At 31.2% G+C, this 23,075-nt stretch overlaps 1 protein-coding gene across 8 annotated transcripts in view; it reads right to left on the bottom strand.

The window, feature by feature from the left end:
• LOC118198052 (twitchin-like) overlaps positions 1-23,075 on the bottom strand; it is a 480,648-nt gene that overhangs the window by 138,021 nt on the left and 319,552 nt on the right. For all 8 annotated transcript variants that reach the window (XM_085825414.1, XM_085825418.1, XM_085825417.1 and 5 more), the window contains 13 exons: positions 21,817-22,098; positions 21,298-21,597; positions 20,161-20,463; positions 17,849-18,127; positions 17,312-17,417; positions 14,035-14,237; positions 11,871-12,043; positions 10,031-10,160; positions 9,651-9,938; positions 8,033-8,140; positions 3,401-3,592; positions 3,157-3,261; positions 568-765 (listed from right to left, as the gene is read on the bottom strand). In XM_085825414.1, the coding sequence (XP_085681540.1) occupies positions 568-765; positions 3,157-3,261; positions 3,401-3,592; positions 8,033-8,140; positions 9,651-9,938; positions 10,031-10,160; positions 11,871-12,043; positions 14,035-14,237; positions 17,312-17,417; positions 17,849-18,127; positions 20,161-20,463; positions 21,298-21,597; positions 21,817-22,098 (2,667 nt within the window). The remainder of the gene's footprint in view (positions 1-567; positions 766-3,156; positions 3,262-3,400; positions 3,593-8,032; positions 8,141-9,650; positions 9,939-10,030; positions 10,161-11,870; positions 12,044-14,034; positions 14,238-17,311; positions 17,418-17,848; positions 18,128-20,160; positions 20,464-21,297; positions 21,598-21,816; positions 22,099-23,075) is intronic.

Genomic DNA, 23,075 nt, shown 5'->3' with positions numbered 1-23,075 from the left:
ACACCTTTCATCAGTCCAATAACTCATTGTTCAGGAGTTGGCAGAAATTTTCGTGTGTAACGAATCTAAAAGCCATCTTTCTGTGCAGAATTTCACGTCTTTTGGAGAACTACATACGTAATAAAAGTGAAAAGTCCTTTACGTGGTAGAAAATTAGATTTGATGAGTTAAACATGCATGGTAAACTTGAACAGCTTTTTTTCTTTCATTCGTAGCTAATATTAGCAGTGGAATGGTGCCAGAATTTGATAACATCTTAGTTAGGCGATCCATGATTTTCAGAATGTTCTCAATAATCCGCTGACTAATGCTTTTAGTAATTATTAGAAGTACTAAGGTAACAAGAATCAGAGTAATATTCATGTATTTGTAGGAGTAGTTTCGAAGGTTTAAATATATAATCTTCTTCAAGAAGGATTTATATTTAAACTTTCAAAATTAATCCTGCACCTGCGCCTGAAAAGTTCTCATTCACTGTCGTATTCTAAACGATAACAAAGCACGTACTTTTAAAATTTATTCTCATTATCTAATTAGCTGAAATATATAAAGCATTTTTATACTTACACATTTTCCTAACAGCCATTACTGGGCCAGTTGGTTTGCTTGGCTTACTGATGCCACCTTCATTGACAGCCATTACACGGAATTCATATGTCTGGCCATCTGATAAGCTTGGTACAACAAATTCAGTTGTAGGTATAGGGAACTGAGTAACTCTAACCCATTCCTGAGTTCCTTTTTCCTTCTTCTCTACCAGGTAGCCTAATATGAACAAAGGAAGACCCAATGCAAATGATGACAATTATGTTTCAATGTAACATGTCTTAATATATTCAGAAAGCTTTCAAATACATCTGTGTACACATATAAACACCTGTCATGTATTAAAAACAGCGTAAAAATATTTATTGAAATATACAGATAGTTATAAATGTTTCTCTGCATTCATATCCAAGATATTCGGAAAAGATGTTTACAGGCTGTATTCCCTAGTGTGAAATCTGTACAGTGCCTTGCTTCATATGTCTAATTAATTTTTGTAAAACTAAAGTAAAACAATATAAAAACAATGGAATACAAAAACAATACGTAAATTATTGCAGTTCATTCAACTACTTATCAGAACCTCTGATTTATATTTGTTTTTTTCTTTAAATTTCGATATAAAACTAAAACGAAATAAATTAAGAGATTAAATATTGAAAGCATTTTTAAATATATAAGCAATTTTTTATCTATGCAAAAAACTTCCTTGTATATTTAATTAGTTGGTGATAAATATTAATGTGATTGGTATAATGATTTCTGTGAACCCATAAACAAAATTCTATATTATTTAAATGCACATATTTAAATGCATATTCCATTGTTCTTAGAAATAATTAGTTATTTTATAACTAAATTATTATTAGAACTTATTGGTCAGCAATAGTTCTATTAACAGTTGTGTTTAATTTCTGGCTAAACATGAACAACGAGCAATGTTCCTTGAATATATCATCATATTTCCTCCTTCTCATACTCCTTACGACTGTAATTATTTTAACTTTATATTTTCATTAAATTTCTTCCAGAAATAATGAAATTATTACTCCTATCTGACTCTTCTTGAAAAATGTTATGTAAAATTCCGAATTAAATAAAAACAGGTTAAAATTTATAAAATGCAATAACTCAGAACGACATCAGAAAGGGTAACTCTAATTCCGGTTACATAGTTTCCCATAATAAGCAAGAAAACTTTAGGGAATTACTTTCAGCATGCGATATTTCGTTCTGTAAATACAAAAATTAACTTTTTATATTTTCTTTCAAAACCAAAACCTTCTAATTAGTAAAATTGTTAATACATTACCAAAACAAGTACCATTTGTTTTGTAATTTTATTTTTATTAAACTTGGCCAAAACCTACAGAAATCATTCGAAAAAAAATCTAGACCATTAAATCCATTCTTGGATATCTCTCTGAATTTTGCATCCAAAAGTATGAAAGTTTGGAACTTATTCAAAAATAATGAACATTTGACTAATCAGAATTCTTGATAAACAAAGATCATATTCTGGTTCCTGCTCCTAGTTGACCTAGGGTTGCATTTAAAGAACCCCTCTACTTCTAATGCTGCATGAAATGATTCGATATAAATTTTTACCTCATTTTGAGAAACTTTATAGTTGAAAGCGCATGTATAAGGTCACTATTATGTTTATTTATTTATTTATCTATTTGTTCTATTTATTTAAGGAAGTAAAATGCGTGGCCAACGTTCTCCTACACCATGCATCGTAATAGGCGCCTACAACCTTTTCTGGTTGCCGGTCAAAATTAGCCAAAATGTGCGTATTAAAAAGATATTTCGGGTCACTGGCATTTTCATTTTAGAACAGTCCTTCTTGGTAAATAATAAGATCAGTTCTATTGAGAAAATAATTACAACACACTTTAAGCACAAAAACTGAAATGAAAACTATAATTATTTTTAAAACAAACATACATGAATGAACTTTCTTTTCCTCATCGATATTAATGATTTCCATGATAAGAAACTTGTGACGTCAATTTATTTAAGTCTGGTTAATTTTTATTTAAGTAAGTCGTTTTAAGATGAATGCAAGCACCAGAAGTTTTGGTAGTTTAAGCTGCTCCTGTTCTTACTTAAAATAAATTATATGCTCACACGAAAATATTTGCTCAAATTTAAAGTCGAATCGAATGCGTACAAATCGGTAAAGCCAATTTTTTCGAATTATGTATTACAGATCGCGTTGTCAAATTTATTAATTCTTTCTTGAAATTATATTACAGCTTTTAAAAATGCTCGCTTTAAAAATGCTTTTTAAAAAGCATCTTTATAATAAAACGGAAGTGTTATTAGTTATTTTAGGCTTATTTTCTTATGTATTTACATCGCAATCTATGTATTTATATTTATTTTTTATGTATTTTATGTATTTTTATGTATTTATGTATTTAAGAGTACTCGCTTCATATTTATGGTTTATAATTTATTTATATGTATTCTATTTTATTTTCGGAACTGAAGTGGGTCACATGAAATTATGAAATGGGTCACTTGGTGACCAGGGAGCCATAAGTTGATGAGGCCTGATTAATATCTAGTATATATATATATACTTCTTAAACTTTGTCTAACCTGTTATGGGTTTTCCACCATCATGAGCAGGAGGTTGCCATGAAAGTGAGACAAAGGTTGGTCCATGGTCGAGAATTTTAGGCTGGCTGGGAGGATCTGGTGGATCTGAAAGCGACAGAGAAAAAATTAAGTTTGTCACCTGAAAATAACGTAAGTACATTTGCCAGATATAAAGGAAAAGCAAAACTTAAGAGTGGGGAAAAAACGAAAATAAAGTATCTGGGTTGTGAAGAAAAATGCTCACCGAAAGGATTTTTAGCTGTAATCGGTTTACTCTCGATGGCATCGCTGATACCATAAATGTTCTCAGCTCTCACTCTGAATCTATATTGTTTGCCTTCATCCAAACCCTTTGCAGTGAAAGTCGTGTTCGGGCAATAACCACCGACCGGTGACCATTTATCAGTTCCAATCTCGCATTTTTCCACGATGTAACCTGCAATAATAAGATAGAAGTAAGTTATGATCCAAAATTCGTTCTGATAATTTCCGTGCTAAAAATTTTTTCACACTGTTTTGACAAATTAAAGGCTTTCAGGTGATCTTATATTTTTTATTATTCTGACTCAAGCGTTTCAATACAAAATATAGGTTTGAGAGAATTTACTTAATTTCATAAACTTATCATTAATTGGTTTATGAGTTACTTAACGCAATTTAAATTATTTAACTATATTCCTTAATGAAGTTTTTTAATTAATTACATTTTACGCGAAGAAAGGTAAATGGAAAAGCAGCTCACTTCGAAATAGAAAACTTTCTATTAATGACTTTCTAAATTAGAGTTTAGATTTCAAACTCTAATCACAAAGTTATAAAAGATCCCGGAAGAAAATTATTGATATATTTGTTTAGAAGTCACTATTTTATTGCATCATCTTCTTATAAGATTCACCGACAAATCCTGACCATAAATCTATAAGCACTGATAACTTTTAATATACTCGGTATTCCCCAACTGAACCTTAAGAAGCTAATTAGGATGTAATATACGTAAAGTGTATACTAATTATGGGGTTACTATTGGGTTAAACATAAAATTAAATTGATTTAATTTTACAATTATATTTTCTATATGTTTCTTATCTGAGCTTGTTTGAATAATTTCATCAAACGCATAATCTTAGAATGGGGTACTGAGAGACAATTCGTCTTCCACAAGCAACTGTAACCTATAAAATTAATTTTAATTTCATGCACTACAGTTTTAAGACACAAGAATTTAAGGTTTAATCGTTAAACAAATTTTCAACTATATAATAATATTAAAATATATTAATAAATTTATATACATAATTTTATCATAAATAAAAATATGAATAGGGGGTTGATATTCTCTTACACCAAGGATGTCAAACTTGCTGCCCGCGGGCCGCATGAGGCCCACAACAAATATTTTTGCGGCCCGGCCAATATATCGGCAAATAATAATATATAATAATAAAATAACATATCGACGAAGAAAAAAAAATGATATGTTTACTGCTAAGTAATTAACGATAATTTATTCAGTGTTGTTAGCTTACTCACAGCGAGCTGACACACACACTACTTAAATTACAAATGCGTGTGAGTAGCTTGCGTTCGGCTTTTGGGGGACACGTGCACTCAGAACTTGTACGCATCCAACGATAGCCGAATGTGGCCGAACTCATGGTCTCAGTTTTCCAATCATAGTTTTGTACGATATATTGGTGCATGCATGTGCATGCACTTTGCTTTATTATTAATTATTACTTAATTCATATTGTTACGGATTTCATAGTTATTTATTTATTTAGTTTTTTTTTATTTAGAATTGTAATTAGATTTTCTTCATGTTGCCTTAGCAACGCAGACGATTTTTGAAAAGACAGCTGCGTTGGAAGGTTAAAAATAGAACAGCGCGTGCATTTAATACCTAATAAATAAATATCTCGTAATTGCTGTTGCCATCCACAAAAATCCAGATATTTATAGATGTTTCCAGTATATTCCATAAATTAATTATAAAGCTTATGAAAGCCGAGAACAAACAACTCATCTCAATAGTAGCTGTAGTTCTAGCGAACTGTTTGTTTACTTAATGCTGTGATTGATTTGTAGCGATTTCGCTGTGAGATAGAATTAGTTTCTCTGTTTTGAATTGATTTTTGCTAAAAGTTTGACATTTTGTGATATTGTTAGATTATATTTGAAGAAATATTTCAGCATTTTGATTTATCTCTTGTGGAAAGAATAAATTTTTGTTAACTTTTTAACGTTAACCGTGTTTATTCCAGCCCTTTGTATTCAGTATGTCTATATCAAAACCAAGTGGTAGCAAAATTAAACGAAAAATCGCTGACGAACATAGAATATTCCAAGTAAAATGGGAATTAGAATAATTTTGCTGTGAAATAAAAGATAAAATAATCTGCTTGATATGTAATAATACTATTAATGTACCAAAGTTATATAATATTAAACGTCATTACGAACAACACAAATCGAAATATAACAATTACGAAGGATTAATGAGAGAAGAAAAGTTGAAAGAGCTCAAGTTAGGAGTGAAAGAGCAACAGTCCATGTTTAGTAAAGTATTGCAAGAAAGTGAAGCGGCGGTACATGCAAGCTACGTCTTGTCCGAGTTGATAGCTAAACATTCGAAGACTTTTACTGGCGGTGATTTCATCAAGGAATGCTTAATGAAAGCTGGAGAAATTGTTTGTCCTGGAAATGTGAAGGCTTTTCAATCAATTTCATTGTCTCGAAATACAGTTGCGGAAAGAGTTACTGATTTAGCCGCGAATTTAAGTGATCAGATCAAAGCAAAATCATCTAGTTTCGAAAGTTTCTCCATTGCCTGTGACGAGAGCACGGACATTACTGGCAAAGCTCAATTAGCAGTGTTTCTTCGTTCTTGTGACAAGAATTTTAACATTTTTGAGGAATTACTGGAACTAATACTGATGCCTGATACTACCAAAGGAGAAGATATATTTGTGTTTTTGGACTTCTGCAGAAATACAATCTACCTTTGGCAAAATTAAATTCTGTAGCTACAGATGGCGCTCCATCAATGACCGGGAAAAACAAGGGCTTCATAGCATTACTAAGAAAAAAACTTAGTGAAATTCACAGTTCAAACATTCATCATATGCATTGTATTATACATCAAGAATTTCTATGCTGGAAAGTAATAAATATGGAGAAAACGCTAAATACAAGGTTGTTTTTACGATTTTGATTAATATGGAGAATGTTTTGTCATATATAAAAAAAGTTATAAATTTTATAAGATCTCGAGGTTTAAATCAGCGTCAATTCACTGCTTTCTTAAGTGAGTTAGATAGAGAATACTCGGGTTTGTCCTACTATACCGAGGTACGTTGGTTATCTTGCTCCAAGATTCTCAAATAATTCTGGGATTTTGAAAGAAGAAATATGTCAGTTTTTAAAAACGAAAACTCAAGACGTAAGTTTGTTTTACGATCCAATATGGATACAAGATTTATCTTTCTTGGTTGATATAACCAAACACTTAACCAATTTAAATTTATCGTTACAAGGAAAAGATCATATCATTACGAACATGTTTGACATAATTAAAGCAATCAAATGTCAACTAGTTCTTTGGGAAAAACAATTTAAAAATGAAGATTTGACGCACTTCCCGACGTGCAGCATGAACAAATCAAGTTTAGATGATACTTGATCGTATCAAAAATACGCAGAAAAAATTGCAAATTTAACAACTGAATTTGAAACGAGGTTTAATGATTTTAGTTCCCTCGAAGACAATTTTTTTTTTTTTTTGTTTTCTTCGATTTTCTCAATAAGTATTGACTCAGTACCCAGCCATATGCAAATGGAGGTGATCGAGATTCAATGCAACTCAAATTTGAAAGCAAAATTCATTGAAGTGGGCATGCCTGAATTTTACAAATATTTACCAGCCAGGTTTGAAAATACTCGAAAATTCGCATATGAAATTATTTCCATGTTTGGTAGCACTTATCGGCGCGAGCAGTTATTTTCAGTCATGAAAGGTAATAAGTCTCCTATTAGAAACCGTATTAATGATGCTCACCTTGGGTCAGCGTTGAAAGTTATCACTGCAAACAAAATTTCTCCCGAAATAAGAAAGATAATAGCAGAGAAGAGATGTCAAGTATCAGGACGTAAACATTAAATTTTTCTTGTTCTTTTCTATATAAATATATATATATGTTTATTATTGTATTATTCGAAATAAGTCTACGTTTCTATAAATATTGATTTTTTTTTTTTTTTTTTGCTTTTTCGGCCCGCCTAAATTTAAACCTTGTTTGTTTGGCCCAAGTGTACCTATGAGTTTGACATCCCTGTCTTACACCAAAGAAATGAATTACTTAATAATATCATGAGGATGTTAATAGCTTTCAAAGAATGTCTAAAAGGCGGCCATTCGTAACTCTGCCTTTCTATTCAGTAAATATTTGGGAGGAAAAAATGCCATTCGCTTTCTTTCGGGGAGTTAATGCCTAATATAAATGCACGGCTTGCTAGAAATAGTGGCAGAACCTATCATTCACATAGCTGTGTTATTGCAAGAACATTGTCCAGGGCCCACCGGAAGGTCTGACCAATGTTACGTCTGTAAGGGAAGGAAAAGAAAATTATACAGTGATGCCTTGCACAAGAGTCGAAAATTCGCACTCTCATTTTTTTAATTTAAGGTTATTTATTTTTGCGAAAGAACTCTGTACTAAAGAGGATAAAGATAGAACAGGTAAAGGAAAGTGAATAGAATAATAATTATGAAAAAAAAAAGAAAAAAACCCTCAGCATTTTTTTAAAACCTAAACATTTTGCTACTTAACCTCTACATAGTTAAGATTAATCATACAATTTTTTTCTTTGATTGACAAACCTGTTAGTTCAGATCCACCATCATCATCTGGTTTCTGCCATTTTAATGTGATTGAGGAATTTGTAGTTTCTGCTGCTTCCAGAGGTCCTTTTGGAGGCCCAGGCTTGTCTGAAACAGAAGCAATATATATGTTTTTAATTTATAAATTCAAAGTGTCTAATTAGTATTCTGAGAAGACAGTTGGTTGCCATAAATGTAATATATCATTAAAATAGTTCAGTTTTCTAATCATTAAATGTCACTTACACTTTTCAACAGCCGTAACTAATAAGGGAATGTGGCATAACATTTGTTATGAATGTTAATTTTAATGATTTAAATTATTAAAACGACTACATATTTTAATTTTAGCAGGCATGCTTAACGTATCTTTCAGATCCCGAGATCCATTATTTAGATATTATTGGAATGTTCGTGGATAGTTCAAATAATAAATATTCCATTATGTTTCATAAAAGCCTCGTTTTTAATACAGATAATAAATAACATTCATTCGATTTATATTATTTGTATTAAATTGAGAATTTTTTTGCAGTGATCAGATCTTAAAACTGAATCCCAAACAAAAATTCCTTCAAAGCTTTAGTTGTATCAAAATGAGTATTTAAATGTTGAAAGGAATTTTGCAAAATGTTAACATTAATCTTAATGATCAGTGATGAGGTGAAAACCTATATTAAGAGACTTTTGGAATAGCTATAAATGCAATATATAATTAATATATTATATAATACATAGAGAGAAATAAATAATACTGGAGACTCCTAAGATAAAATAAAAAGGTCACCAATGAAAAGTTCCTAAAAATAATTATGTCCACAAATGATGAGTGATTTTATAAATTTTGAAGAAACAAAGAAAACTATCACAGCTGAACTAGCCTAACGAATGAACTAAACTTGGACGTCAACAAAGAAAATGTTAATGAACAGGTTTAATCTCAGTATCTCTGTCAAATGAATACTTAATTGAGCAGCAAGAGTTCAATGAAACGCACAGTACAAATGAGGGGGAAAAAGCTGATAAAATCGTCAAGACTATGAAAATCACAAATACAGATGAAGATTTCATGCATCTTGACAAATTTTTTACTATCATAGAAGAATAGGATCCCAATGCAGAACATTTATGTCAAGAACATATAGGGGTTGTTCTTGACATAAATGTTCTTGACAACATAATGAGAGCTCGGAAAAAAGGGGGGTTATATTCAACTAATTCCTGAACAGCCCTTAAAAGAAAAACCCCGAAAACGCTCAAGCATGCTTTATTAACTTAAATATGTATATTGACAAATAAATAAGATTACTGATAAATAAATATTTTAAAATATAATTCTTACTTTATATTTCTATATTTTCGAACATTCACACACATTTTCAGGAATCAATTATGTGCAAGCGTCGAGAGCCGCCTGTATTCCTAATTATTTATATAGCTTTCCACATTTAAAAAAAAGCGGTTTTACGGTGCTTTCTAAGAAGTAACTAACAAACTAAAAATGGTACATCGCATACTATATCATTACCAAACTTTTTACCTGCTTTCGTTCCTATGTAGCGCTATTGTGATAAAAGACAATTTCACATAAGAAAAGTGAATATCTTTTAATTCTTACCGTATACCAAAAGTGTAATGTCTGCAGAATCTTCTCCATAAGCATTCTTGGCTGTGATGTTGTACACACCGCTGTCAGATCTTTCAGACTTGGGTATAGTCAGTTTGATATATTCGTCCCCTACTTCCTGCCTGGTGTGAGGCGTATCCTGCAAATGCTGTGTATTGAATGTCCACCTGACGGTCGGTGCAGGTGATCCAGTCATTGGAATATTGATATATACTGGATCTCCAGCTCGGACGCGAATCAACTTTCCGTACAAACCATCCAGATGAAGCTTGGGCTTTTCTACGAATACACATTTAAATAAGTTGTGAATATATTACAAAGAAAATGATATTCAAATGAGAATACTGAAGGGAGGAGGGTATGCAACAAACCTTTCATTGGTTTCGCAGGAATTGGTTTAGAAGCTGCACTAGGTTCACTAGAGCCAGCAACATTGTGTGCGATGACTCGATATTCATACAAATGGCCGTCAGTTACTGTGTGATCTGTATATTGAGCTCCCTGTAAGAAAGTTATTTTATAATTTTTAATGCGAAATTTGTAAATGATATGAGAAATCGCGATGTGCAGTTCCGTAATAAATATTTTCTTAAAGATTCCTAAAAGCAAGGAAGATAAACATGAGAGAATTGAACAGAAACATGATTTTGCACAACATAGTAAAAGAAGGTATGAATATCGTCTTTCCTAAACATCATTAATTTATTTTCAGATCTACATTTTGTTTACTTCACAAGCGAACTAATAATTTTAATTAATTTTCATTATCTAGACCGACATAACCAATGGAGTCGGTATGGATCCCCTGAGGACTGTTAAAATTTTAGAGGCTCGATGATGACTTTGCTGATTGGAGGCTGATAGCCAAACTTGAATCAGCAATTGATCAGTATAATCAAGATATAATTGATTAAAAAAATTTGTTATTAATAATATTGATAGTTAATTTTTATTCATAAAAAGTTATATCACACGATGTTAAGTTTTATTCAAAACACATGGGTACACTAAGTTTTAGAATTTGAAATTCATCCGGGAGGAATATCTCCCAAATAAAAATTGTTACCGAACCAACATCATTGAGTTTTCTTTCTTCTTATCTAGTTGAAGTTAGTTATTTTGATGAATACATAAAGATATGTGGCTCACTGAAAAAGTAAGATGGCCGTTTAATAATATGTTATGCATTAACTATCCGAAGTAAAAAAAATATTGTAAAGAAATAGAAAGGAAATGACTAACTATAAATGACAATATAATACAGATAACTAAAAGTATGAAAAAAAAAAGTGTTTTCATTATTTTAATACCAATGTATTCACAAAAAAAAAATTAAATTAAAAAAAATAAATAAAGAGATAAAAATCTGAAAGGTTTCAGATTTTAAATTGCGTCCAAAGGGGCGTTTTTTTGAACATTTTGTCTGTTACTTTTATTTATTAAATATCCCGTTTTTTGCAATTAAAACATATAATTCAGTTCAGGAGCAATACCCCAAAATAGTTTTAAATTGAGCATATCTTTAGAATTTCCGATACACAATCTCGCGCGCTGGAGATAAAAAGGTTTCTTCTGTACAACGTTGCCATTGCTCGCTTTGAAATCCTTGAGTTTGTTAATCAAAAATTCGTTAAATATTTACAAAATATGAAATCGATAATAAAGCAAATTCCAAATTTCAAATTTGGGCTTCCACATGCTCATATTCGCAGTAGGATCACGTCATTCAAAATTCGATGGCTCTATGTATCGTTGTTTTATCACAGTGCGAGAAATATACATAAATTTATGCATATTTACTTTCTTCAAATATAATGCAGGACTCTAACATTTGGTGGCAACAGTTTGAAAAGTGAAACGGACATTTATAGTGAACCAACGCAAAATTGCTAAACGAAAACAATAGTTTTTCAGAGACAAAGCCCCTTTTAGACTTAAAAACCAACGACTGAATGATAAAAAAAAATCGAATTGACAATTTATTTTAAATTTTACCTGCAAAGATGATCTATTAATTTTCTTTTTTTAGGAGGGGGTGAATGGAAATTTGTAAAAACAAAATCACTTTGCCCTCAAAAGGAACTGAACCCGATGCTCGAGATTATAAGACTGATATGCTGATCATTGCACGAAAAGAGCAAATAAAAAGAATGGTTTTTAATTCCATACAAAACAATCAAACTGAGCAATTAATGTTGTGTTCTATCTTACCTTTACCAAGTCCTTGTTAATTTGAACCCAACGATTAAGTTTTGTGTCTCGCCGTTCTACGTCGTAACCAATAATATCTGATCCACCATCTTTCAGTGGTGGAGACCAGTTAATTTTGATGAAGTCGCGATCATGATCCACAGCCTCGGGCTGACCTGGAGGACCTGGTGGTTCTGGAGATAAAAGAATTGATAGTTTATTATTCGACGAAATGAAAATATAATAAATATATTATATATATAAACATATAAGAAATATAATAAATCTATAAGAAATATGTTTCATTAGCAGGACATTTTATTTAGATTTCTTCATGCTCTGAGAATTTAAAACTTTTTCTATTTTAACTCATTAACTGCAATCAATTAATTCATTTCTTTTCGTTTTTGAGGGACAATCGATACAACATTTTAGTTGGATATTACAACTTTTTGACATTACTGGGAAAATTTTATTAATGTCTATTCATTTGTCATTTTCTTATTTTTGGCAAGTGATTGCGGTATCCAGTTTTCGAAAAATAAGCAGAATTTCTAAGATTTAATATCTCATTGTTTCCTGAAAAATGAATAAACACAAAGAAAAAAGCACTTCAAAACCTAATCTAACTACGCGCTAAAAACAGAAACAAATGGTAATGATTGAGCAAAATAAAATAAATAATACGTTTAAAATTCATCTTTTATGCATTACAGAATAAAATACATGCAAAAATCAAAACCCAGAAGCACAGTGCTAAATTGCATGAAAAAGTGGGGGAAATATGCCCAAACCAAAAATGAAAAAATGAAATGAGAAATTTTTCATCTTTCGCTGCATTATCATTAGGGGGTAGTGCATCGAAAGAAGTAAATAAATCATATTAGTTTTGAACCATTAAAGACACAAATTAAAGTTTAAAATATAAAATAATTTCAGAAAAACAATCAAAGTAATCTTACCTTTATTTTGCATTGTTGGCTGAAAATATATTATATTGTAACAGCGTAATTTATAGATCTATTTTTAAAATTTTATGCTTTTAAAAATGCAATTTGAAATACTTATTGAAAGCGAATTTAAAGTAACTAATTCAGTTTTCACGTTTAGCTTTTGTTTTATCCTAAGAAATATATGGTACAAAATATCAAATTAAACCTGGATGCTGTATGCTTAAACTGTAAAGTGATCTGGTAGTTTGGACTGCAATGTAAGAGTCAAAAGAAGTCCAAAATTAAAGGGTATTATGAAAGTTTACCTCTCAGTAATGATTTCGGATCTAGGATTGTAGGGTCATTAGGTTATTTTGAAGCAGGAGACGAGAAAAATGTGCAATGCCCTCATCAGGAACCCTTGAATACACCTCGAGTATTCTTCGCTAAGTTACGCGAACGTGGCAAGTGTTCTACACATAAGTAATTTTGAAAACGTGATTTCACCTTACTTATATTATTTACGTTTCAGCTCATTGTAGCCTCATCTACTGCTGATGCGTTTGATCTTTCGAAATTTGGTTCTTGTTCATGCACTTCTCCTTCGTTCTCCGATGTCCCTCTTGGGATCAGAATTCAAGATTACTCCCCCTGGGGTTTTACAAGGTAACTGAGCCGGATACAGCACGTAGTAGGCTCTGTTACTGTCATATATCGGCCAATATCCGTCAGATAATTTAATGTTAATATTATTACGTATTTTTATTGAAATCCAGATTTATTTAAAAAAAAGGGGGGAATACGTCAGAAAATACGGTTTCTAAGCTATGATGTGCAACTGGTAATTGTAAGGAAGTATATTTTCTAGATATAAATTAATATTAATTACATAATGCTGCGCGACGTGTAGTAAATGGTCGGTTTTTTTTTCTTTTTTATACTCTACAGTTAAAGATGGATTTAAATTTGATAACTTCACTAACATTTTCCAGGAATCCACTACCATCATTTGATCAAATATACTTAATTTTTTAGAGGTATACATAATATGTACGACCTACATACCAGTTTATTATGCAGTACGGACAGTCCTTTGAAACCCGTATATCTGTTAAACGTGTCATAAATGCTTATTTGATACTTCTGAAACATTTTGTAACAATAAAAGTCTAAATCAAATCATACCAGCTATCAGCTTATGCATATATACGCTAAATGAAGTAAATTTTAAATTTAAAATAACTAATACTTACTGAAAGGATTTTTCACAAGAACAGATCTGTCTGTAGAAAGTGGAGCAGAGAGACCTTGAGCGTTTTTAGCTTTCACTCTAAATTCGTAATTAGTATTTTCAGCTAATTTAGGAACTGTAGCATTGGTTGTTCTTGCTGGAATAGTTAATGCTGGGACCCAAGGACCATTGTGAGTCTTATCTTTCTTTTCAATCACGTAAGCTCTAAACAAGATAGATGCCACAAAATAAGGTAAGTAAAGAACATACATTCATTATTTATTATTTATATTACACATAAGCTTTTAAAAGTAATAATTTCCATAAAAACTTATATGATAGTTTGAGATTCCATCACCGAAGCTTTAAATACAACCTATCCTAATCTAATTGAGTTCATGTAACTAAAACTTGAATGGACATTTGTTCCATAATCAGATATCGTCTAACTCAGAGGGACATATACCAGTATAGAATTTAAAATTATGAAGAAAAAGGTAAATTCAGATTGACGTAAGTTTTGAATAAAAAATTTCTCAGCAACGTTTTGCTCTTGAAACATTTCAGTTTTTTTTCTTTTAAACAAAATATTAAATTTAAAAACTTTACTATATTGAAAATACTTGAAAGTTCATTTATTATCTCAATAAATTCTTTAGGAGAAAAATTCTCCGTTTTCTAGAATAAACTACACCTTTCCAACTTCAGCATAAATCGAGTTTGACCGTAGATGAAGCAAGGGTGCTCACTCGAGTCTTGTCTAAATACATATGCACGCACAAACGCATTGTGCGTGCATGGTATGCTTAAACGTACGTTTAATATTTATTCCTAGGCAGGCTGTTTTAAACGAAATAAAGCCTTTATGGGCAGATCATTTTAGGCTTTAGATACCATTATGCATTTCGGAACAGGAGACGTGAAAAATATTCACTGCCTTCCCGGGTTCGAATTCCAAACCTTCTGATTGCTAGCCGGACATGCCTTTTCATACACCCTGTAGGCGCACGTTACCTTAGAGGTAGCCAAGGAAGTCCCACTTGGGGGGCGCCAGCAAAAGAGAAAGGAAAGGATGTAACTGTTGTTACGTTTCATACGTTAAAATGAAAACATAATATTGCAGACTGAGGAATAAATGCCAGCTACACTATAGAGTAATAATGAAATGTGCAAATAAGAAATATGTACAATATAAACAAACTACAATATCACTAAATAAACGAAACATATGCAGCCATATTCAATATTATATACAAGGCGGAGCAATTGTGCTAAAGCAGCAAAGTTTTGATCCCGAAGGATGCACGTATATATAAAGGAAGACATGTGAAAATGTCTTCTATACTTTTTTAATTAAAATTTTGTGAGAAATGAGTAGCGTTATTGGTAAGAGCTTTTATACAGAATTTGTCGTTCATTCATTGAAAAAAATTCAATGAATGTCTCTTTTAAGATCTCAGTGCAGTAGCTTATTCCCGGTATAAATAATACGAGTAAGTGACGAAACATAAAATTTATTCAGAACAACCTGTAAATTTTAAATATTCTTGTCTTTAGCAGCAGCTTATGCTAGACATGAATAGTACAGAAATGGACAGGTAATAGCCATCCATAATTGAATTTTTTTATTTAGAGAAAGATTTGAATGAGGCCCGAATACAGAAAAAAATTGCTGCATAATACCTATGGCCTTCCCACCTGTATAGTTATGTGCCCATTTCAGGTGAGTCTTTGATTAATGATAACTCATAAGTAACTGACCTTCCGAAACATTCGAATTTTATACCTAAACATAAACAAAGGTGACGAAGATATTTTAGTTCTTTCCCTTCTGATTAGGAGAATCTGAGATTTGGAGGCGTTAATAAATACTCTCTTAATTTTGCGCACAGTTTCGATGTCGTTAATATAATTTTGGGATCTTTCGACTGCAATCTTAGGTTGAAGGGATTTAGCTGCACAACTTCATTGTCAGCAAACAAGGGAGCGATGAATGACGGTCGAGATATTGCTTAGAGAAATCGAATAAAGAATATAAAAGAGTGGTCCTACACAGCAATACCAAGGTACACTAGCTTCTCTTCGTCTCTAAAGGAAAATGCATCACCGTAATTAAACATAAAAACTCTGCTGGATAAAAAGAATGAATAAGCAGAAGATTCGTGATAAATGTCCATCTTGATCAGTTTATAAATTAATCGCTTGTGCCAGACACAGTCAAATGCTTTTTCCGCGTCTAAGATACAGACTGCTGTGCATTCTTTATGATGAAAGTCGTCAGCTGTAAATTCTATAAGAATTGTTAGTGGCATAATATGCCGCAAGAATGTTAAAAAAGCAACAGTTGCTGAATTATCATTCTGTGTTTCTGCTTAACGCCTTGAGTTTAAGATTTACTTTTTTTTCTTTTCATTTCCTTATTTGATATTAGTTTTTATTTAAGAGGTTCTGTTACTATCTCAAGTAAAGTGATGGAGTAAATTATTCTTCTGTTTCTGTTTCTGAAGTATATTCGATACAAAATGGAATAATCAAATTAACTCAGCTCTTTACCTGTTCCAGGCTCTGACGTAACTGACTAAATTAAACATAATATTTGTTACTGAATTGTACAGCGTTTACGAAATAAATTAAAATATTCAAAACTATAGTTTCAAAGAATACAATATGTAACAACGGTGAAAGATTAGAGCGTTGCGATTAGAAAGATTCCTATATGACGCAGGTTGTTGTTATGACATGAAAGGATTTAAAATTTTTATAATTCTGGGTGGTTTAACATTCAATGGTATTTTAAAATATAGAAAAGTTAAATTTAAGCTTAAAGGGTTACAAAAATTAAGAAATATTAAGATTTATAAAAATTACTTAAATTATTCATGCTTTTATCTCAACTTTATTAACAGTGATGATTCTGTATTCATAATTATTATCTAAACGCCATCAGCATAGCGTAGGAGTTAACAGTAACTGAAAATATTTCAAAAATTCTAGCAACGGAGGTCGTAAATTTTACTATTTCAGCACTATTTTTAAATCAAAGTTAAGCGCATTCAAAATTATAACAAACTTCATATAGATTAGGTAAATAAATAAATAAACCTATAATAATTTAATAATGCTATTCAAGTTAAGACAATAACTAATATTAACAACAAAATTTGGATATTTTAGTAAAGCACACGATTTTTCTAACAGCAGCAAAAATTTAGTTTTAAAAGATATGTGTAAAAATACACACGTAACAAAACGTAAGGATACTTACGGTAGGATGCGTAATAATACGTAAGAATACTTACGTTACTTCGCTACCACCGTCATCCTTAGGTGGTTTCCAAGATAATGTTACGCTGTCTTTTTGAATATCACTGACTTCTAAGGGTCCTTCTGGAGCTCCCGGCTTATCTGAAAAATATATTGAAATAGGTGAAAAATATATCATAAAATTAAAGTATATAAGAATAAAAACTATTAAAATTATTACCTTTAAACTTCTTCAAATTTTGCAGTGTATTAACTGTAACTTCGTTTTATGAACATTAATAGTAATAATTTAATTTTAATAACAGTAATAATTTATCATAATTACTGTATTTTTACACTAAGTCAATATCTCTATAAGCATATAATAGCAGATAATACAAAGTTGTCAGCATCACGTATTATTATTTATTCTGTTACTAAAAAATATTATTCATTTTAATGTAGAAAAAAGCATATCAGTCAAGTTCATGTGAATGAAAATAACTGCTAATTTAAATATACGTTGGATTCGAATTTTATCATAACAATATCATTCATAATTACAACTAATAATAAAAAGTTCAATATCTTACCTAGAATAACTACTTTCATCGTGCCCTCATCACTACCAGATTCATTCTTGAGCTTCAAACAGTATCGGCCTGAATCAATACGTTTCGTGTTGATGATATGTATGAGAGTATAATTCTCATAACTAGATACTGATACTCTGTTATCCGCCACCAGAGGTTTGTCGTCTTTTAGCCAAGTGATTTCTGGTGTTGGAGCCCCCACGAATTTGATTTCGATGTGAAGAATTTCACCATTTTTGATTTCGATATCTTTCATTGGTGTGATAATCTTGGGAGCCACTGTAATAATTATTATGAATAATTAATCTCTTAAAATCTTAAATTTATCGGTAGATTATTATTATTTTATATTTTTGATTTTAATGATGCACAACTGACTTTAATTATGCATATAATTATGTATATAATTAAAATATGGGTGTTCTCAAATAATCAGCTATAATTTGCAATACATTTGACTTATAAAGAAATAATTTTAAACAGAAATTCTTTAATCTTTTTCTTGCACCGACTCCCCTTAAAAGAATAAGTTTATTTATTGACCTTCTTAAATTTTTTATATAATACACAGCATGCAACATAATCATGATACAAACAATTGCACATAAATAATTTAAAAGAAACAATTAGACTACGAATATGAACAAAAGTTAAAAAAATGGTTTATTGGATTTATTTTTATTAAGTTTTGGATTATTTTTAATTTCACAAACATAAACAAGTTTTCATTAACATAATCATAAATTCGCATAGCATATATGTTCAGTTTTAACTAATGCGATGGTTGCTCTTCATGTATCGATGTAATATTTAATTACTTGACATAAAATTCCTTAACTTAGTTCTTAAATCATGACGTTCAAATATTCAACTTGTTTCTTATTTTCTGTAGTAAATTATTACCTTTATCAAAGCGTTTTTTTACCAACTAAGAAAGAAGAAAACTGAGTATTGTTGTTTGGCAACAATTTTATTCTGGAATACTTCTTTAGGATGACTTTTAAGTTTCAAAACTTAGTGTATATGTGTTTTGAATAAGACCTGCGTTCAAACACCTTCCTTCAGTGCAATCAACTGTTTTTACATCTTAATATCAAGATCAGATATCTCGCAGGTTAACGGTTCTGTGAGCCATGCTGGCACATTCAAATTTTCAAATTTTTCGAAGCGAACATTAAAATCTTTTTAATTTTGCAAGCGGCTTATATTTAATAATATATTTCCTGAGGAAGTTTTGCGTTCTTCGTATGTTTGTTTATTGAGTTTTCACGTGTTCCTGCGTTTTACTCTTTCATACTGTACTTTTGCATAAAACATTTATACGTTTTACAAAAGTATTATTGATTTAAAAATATATTAGGTAATTTTTGTGTATTCTTTTCTTACATTTATTTTCTATGATTTCTATCTTATTGCATGATATAGCTTTATATCAGTAAACAATTTATTACCAATTATACATTGTTTTTTGAATCAATGGGATCTTCGTTATGCTGATAAACTGTCTATCCATATTCGGCTATCAAGCCCCCACTTGAGCCCTTGATCATCTCTGACCACCTTCAAATTTTTACTGACCCTGCTGAGAACCCCTGATTTAAAGGTAATATAATGTAAGGATATGTAATAATGATTACATGTCCTTATACTATGTTAATTAACGAAATACAAACTGCTGAATATACAACCTATTCGATATCCAGACATACTCAAATGTAGCGCTTCTTATTATTATGTCTTATGTTTCGCCATTATTAGCAAAACAATTTTGGGTTTTAATTTTAGGAATCTTCATAAATTCACAGTCACATAATAAACAATCAAGAACATTTAACAAAATGAAAAAAATGGTAAGATTTTTTATTTTCGTAACAGTGCTACAATGCACTGAAAGAGATTTGAAAGAGATTCTTCTCGGGCTGATATGAACGTAATTAATAAACAGATACACCGGTACTTATCCAGTGTGATCAATTTTGAGCTCAGAAATTCAAATAAATATTGTTGCATTGCTATCATTGTGTTCAAAATGATTTATTATCATTCAGCAAAACTGAACGACGATATTTTGTATGTAACAAAGATTCTTTCAAAGGAAGTATTTAAATAATTTGTGAGAAAATAACATCCAAAACAGTACAAAAAAGAAATAAATTTAGGATTTATTCTGATAAGCAACAAACAATGCCATTGTGGGGATGTTTCTTAAGCTGACATTTTGCAAAATCAATAATTTATTTTTACGTGACTATATTTGTTTAACTGAATCTTTCTTGAATCTTTCAGGTAATAGATAAATGATAGCTACTTACAGAATCTGGGCTTAGCTGTGATAAACTCAGATGGCTCGCTCGGTTTGCTTTCACCGCCTTTGTTAACTGCGATGACTCTAAATTCGTAATCTTGGCCTTCGATTAAGTAAGGTACCTTGCCCTTTGAATCAGAGCCAGGAACTTCAGCGGCCTTTTCCCAGAGATTGGAACCCCTGACTTTTTTTTGAATGATGTAACTCGATACCGGAGAGCCTCCATCATCTTTTGGCGCAGGCCATTGGAGTTCTACGAAATCGCTTCCCCAGTCTGTTGCCTCAGGCTTGCCTGGAGTACTTGGTGGTTCTAAAAAGATAATGTAGCTCTATACTCACTATTTTAGATTTTGATATTATACAAATCTTGAGTAACAGCACGTCAACTGTAAGCAGAATTCAGAAGTTAATGGACGATGATTTCGTAGAAGTAGATAAGGAAAATATAAGCAGCAAAACTATTTCTACTGCCATTATTTGCTCAGCAATGCTCTTGAATTGCATAAAAATGCTTAAGATAATACTTAGCTTTAATATTTAACTACTTGAAATGTACATACAATTTGGATATATTATAAATATTCTTTAGAACAGCTTTTGATTTATGCACCAAGAAACAAAAAACATTTTTCTATTAATATTTCACACTCCAGTGAAAATGGCATGAAAATTTCAATTCAAAGTATGTATCTGTGTAATAAATTCATTTTCCTTTAGTGTTTACTTACAAGTGAATACTTCATATCAGTTATTTACTCTATTTCTTTAAAAACGCAGCATTAATTTTTTTATGAAATTCTCATAAAATTAATTAGCATTATTTCGATGTCCATGCACATTACATGTCATCATTTAAAATAAATATTAATTTAATGTGAGACTTAGTATATACACAGTATTCCAAGATGAACTTAACTGCATTAATTTAATGTTAGGCTTATCAGATGCACTGTATTCCAAGATGAGTTTAGCTGAAACTTTACGTTGCAAGAATTGGAATACTCTGTTTTAAATCCAGCACTTTTATGTAGTGATTATTTTGTTCGTGAGCTATGGTTAGTAAACAACAAGAAAGTAGTAGAAAAATATTCGAAGCAAATTTTTTATGTATATTATTCTTCAGAATACATAGAAATAAGCTTACCAAATGGATCTTTTGCAGTGACTCCATCTAACCGCTCTAGAGGATCAGATTCTCCAATTTCATTCACTGCTATAACCCTGAATTGGTATGTTTTGTGGTGCACTAATCTAATTACTTTATAGCTGAGGGATGTTGACTGGCCTGCTTCCATCCAAGTCGCTCGAGATGCGTCCATCTTTTCAATGAGGTAGTATTTGATGGGAGTGCCGCCGTCATCTTTAGGTGGCTTCCATGTGAGCACAGCTGATTCTTTGGTGACATCACTTACGTCCAGAGGACCTTCTGGTGGTGACGGTCGATCTGTACAAGAAAAGAAAGGTGATTAATATACTTTAAAATAAACAATTTGATTATAACATAGTAACCTTATTTTTTCCTCAAATATAATTTCAGAAAGGAATAATATATAAGTACAACTGCCAGATTAAAGCTGAAGCGAAAAATGTCATTTTTAAACAACATCTCTATAAGAGAAAAATCAGATATACAAAATTTAGACAAAACGAGAATAAAACTTACCCACGACCGTCACTGTAGCTGAAGTCGATAGCCTTCCAGAGCTATTTTCAAGATTAAGTGTATACTTTCCAGTGTCAGATCTGACAGATACGAGAATTTCGAAGAAGCACAGAGTTGGAGTGGTGCGTACTTCCACTCGTGGATTGCCAATGACAGGATGGTCATTAATCGACCATGATGCAATCGGTGCCGGTTCTCCTTTGATGGCTACCTGGTACGTGATTGGACGGCCAGCGCGAACCTTTTGGTCGAGTAATGTGAGCCGATCCACAATTGGCGCCACTGTAATCACATACATAAATATTGGAATTAGATTAAACTAATCGTTCACATTTAAATTCGATTATTTTGACTGCTGCAATGACAACAAGAAAGACATAATCGGAAGGCATAAAGGATTTGGTAAATTATTTTCTTTTCAAGTTAATATTTTTTTTCCATAAGTTAGTTTGAATTTAACATTTAGTTTGAAAGCGTATCTCATACATGTTAGTGGAAACAATAGCTGTGAAGAATGTGTTCTTAATAATAATTTAATTTAGAATTTTAAAACGTTAACTCTCATTAAAACATATATCTTTATTTCTGAGGCAAGGATTGCTTATTTTTTTAAGTTCTTTCCAAGTTGATAAAACTATATTTTTTTAAACTACATTAATATTCAGCGGGCTCAAACAAATTGCTTTTCTGTACCTTATAATAAAATGAAATGAAGCATCAGAAGAATTTCAGGATCCTCAGTCATTATTTAGTTACAGAAAATAACGATATTACATCTTTATTTGGTTATAATTACGTAGTTATTTGGTTTCCCTACTATACCCTATGTTTATGTGAAACATCTTCTAAAGAAAATAAATAAATGCATTATTGTAGTTGCTCTGCTGAGATTTTAACGATGAGGCTAGAATGCCACATTTTTAACATAAAAGTACTTAGTTATGATATTATTTAGAATTTAAAGTCATCTATGTTAAAACAATAAAATGAGACAAGTTGGAACTTTTGAAGAATTCTAAATCTGATCGTGTTAATATTACATTAATCAGTGGAAATTCTGGCCACAGATTTTAATAATTGCTGAAGGAAAGCGGCCGAGTGGTTCTAGTCGTCGAACTCTAGTAGTTCGGCCTGGTTTCGAGTCTAGGCAGATGGGCTAGCTGCTTGGGTGTTTTCATGGCATGCCGTAATCAAATAAACCAAATCAGCTGGGGGGTGCAACACCTCGTTGTTAGAAAGTGCAGTATTTTTTTCCTATT

Source organism: Stegodyphus dumicola, chromosome 10 (assembly GCF_044657685.1).
Source record: "Stegodyphus dumicola isolate Sdum_Otavi_A_Nest chromosome 10, ASM4465768v1".
Classification (NCBI taxonomy): domain Eukaryota; kingdom Metazoa; phylum Arthropoda; class Arachnida; order Araneae; family Eresidae; genus Stegodyphus; species Stegodyphus dumicola.
Note: the sequence above shows the minus strand (reverse complement) of the source record. Positions and strands in the feature narration are given on the sequence as shown.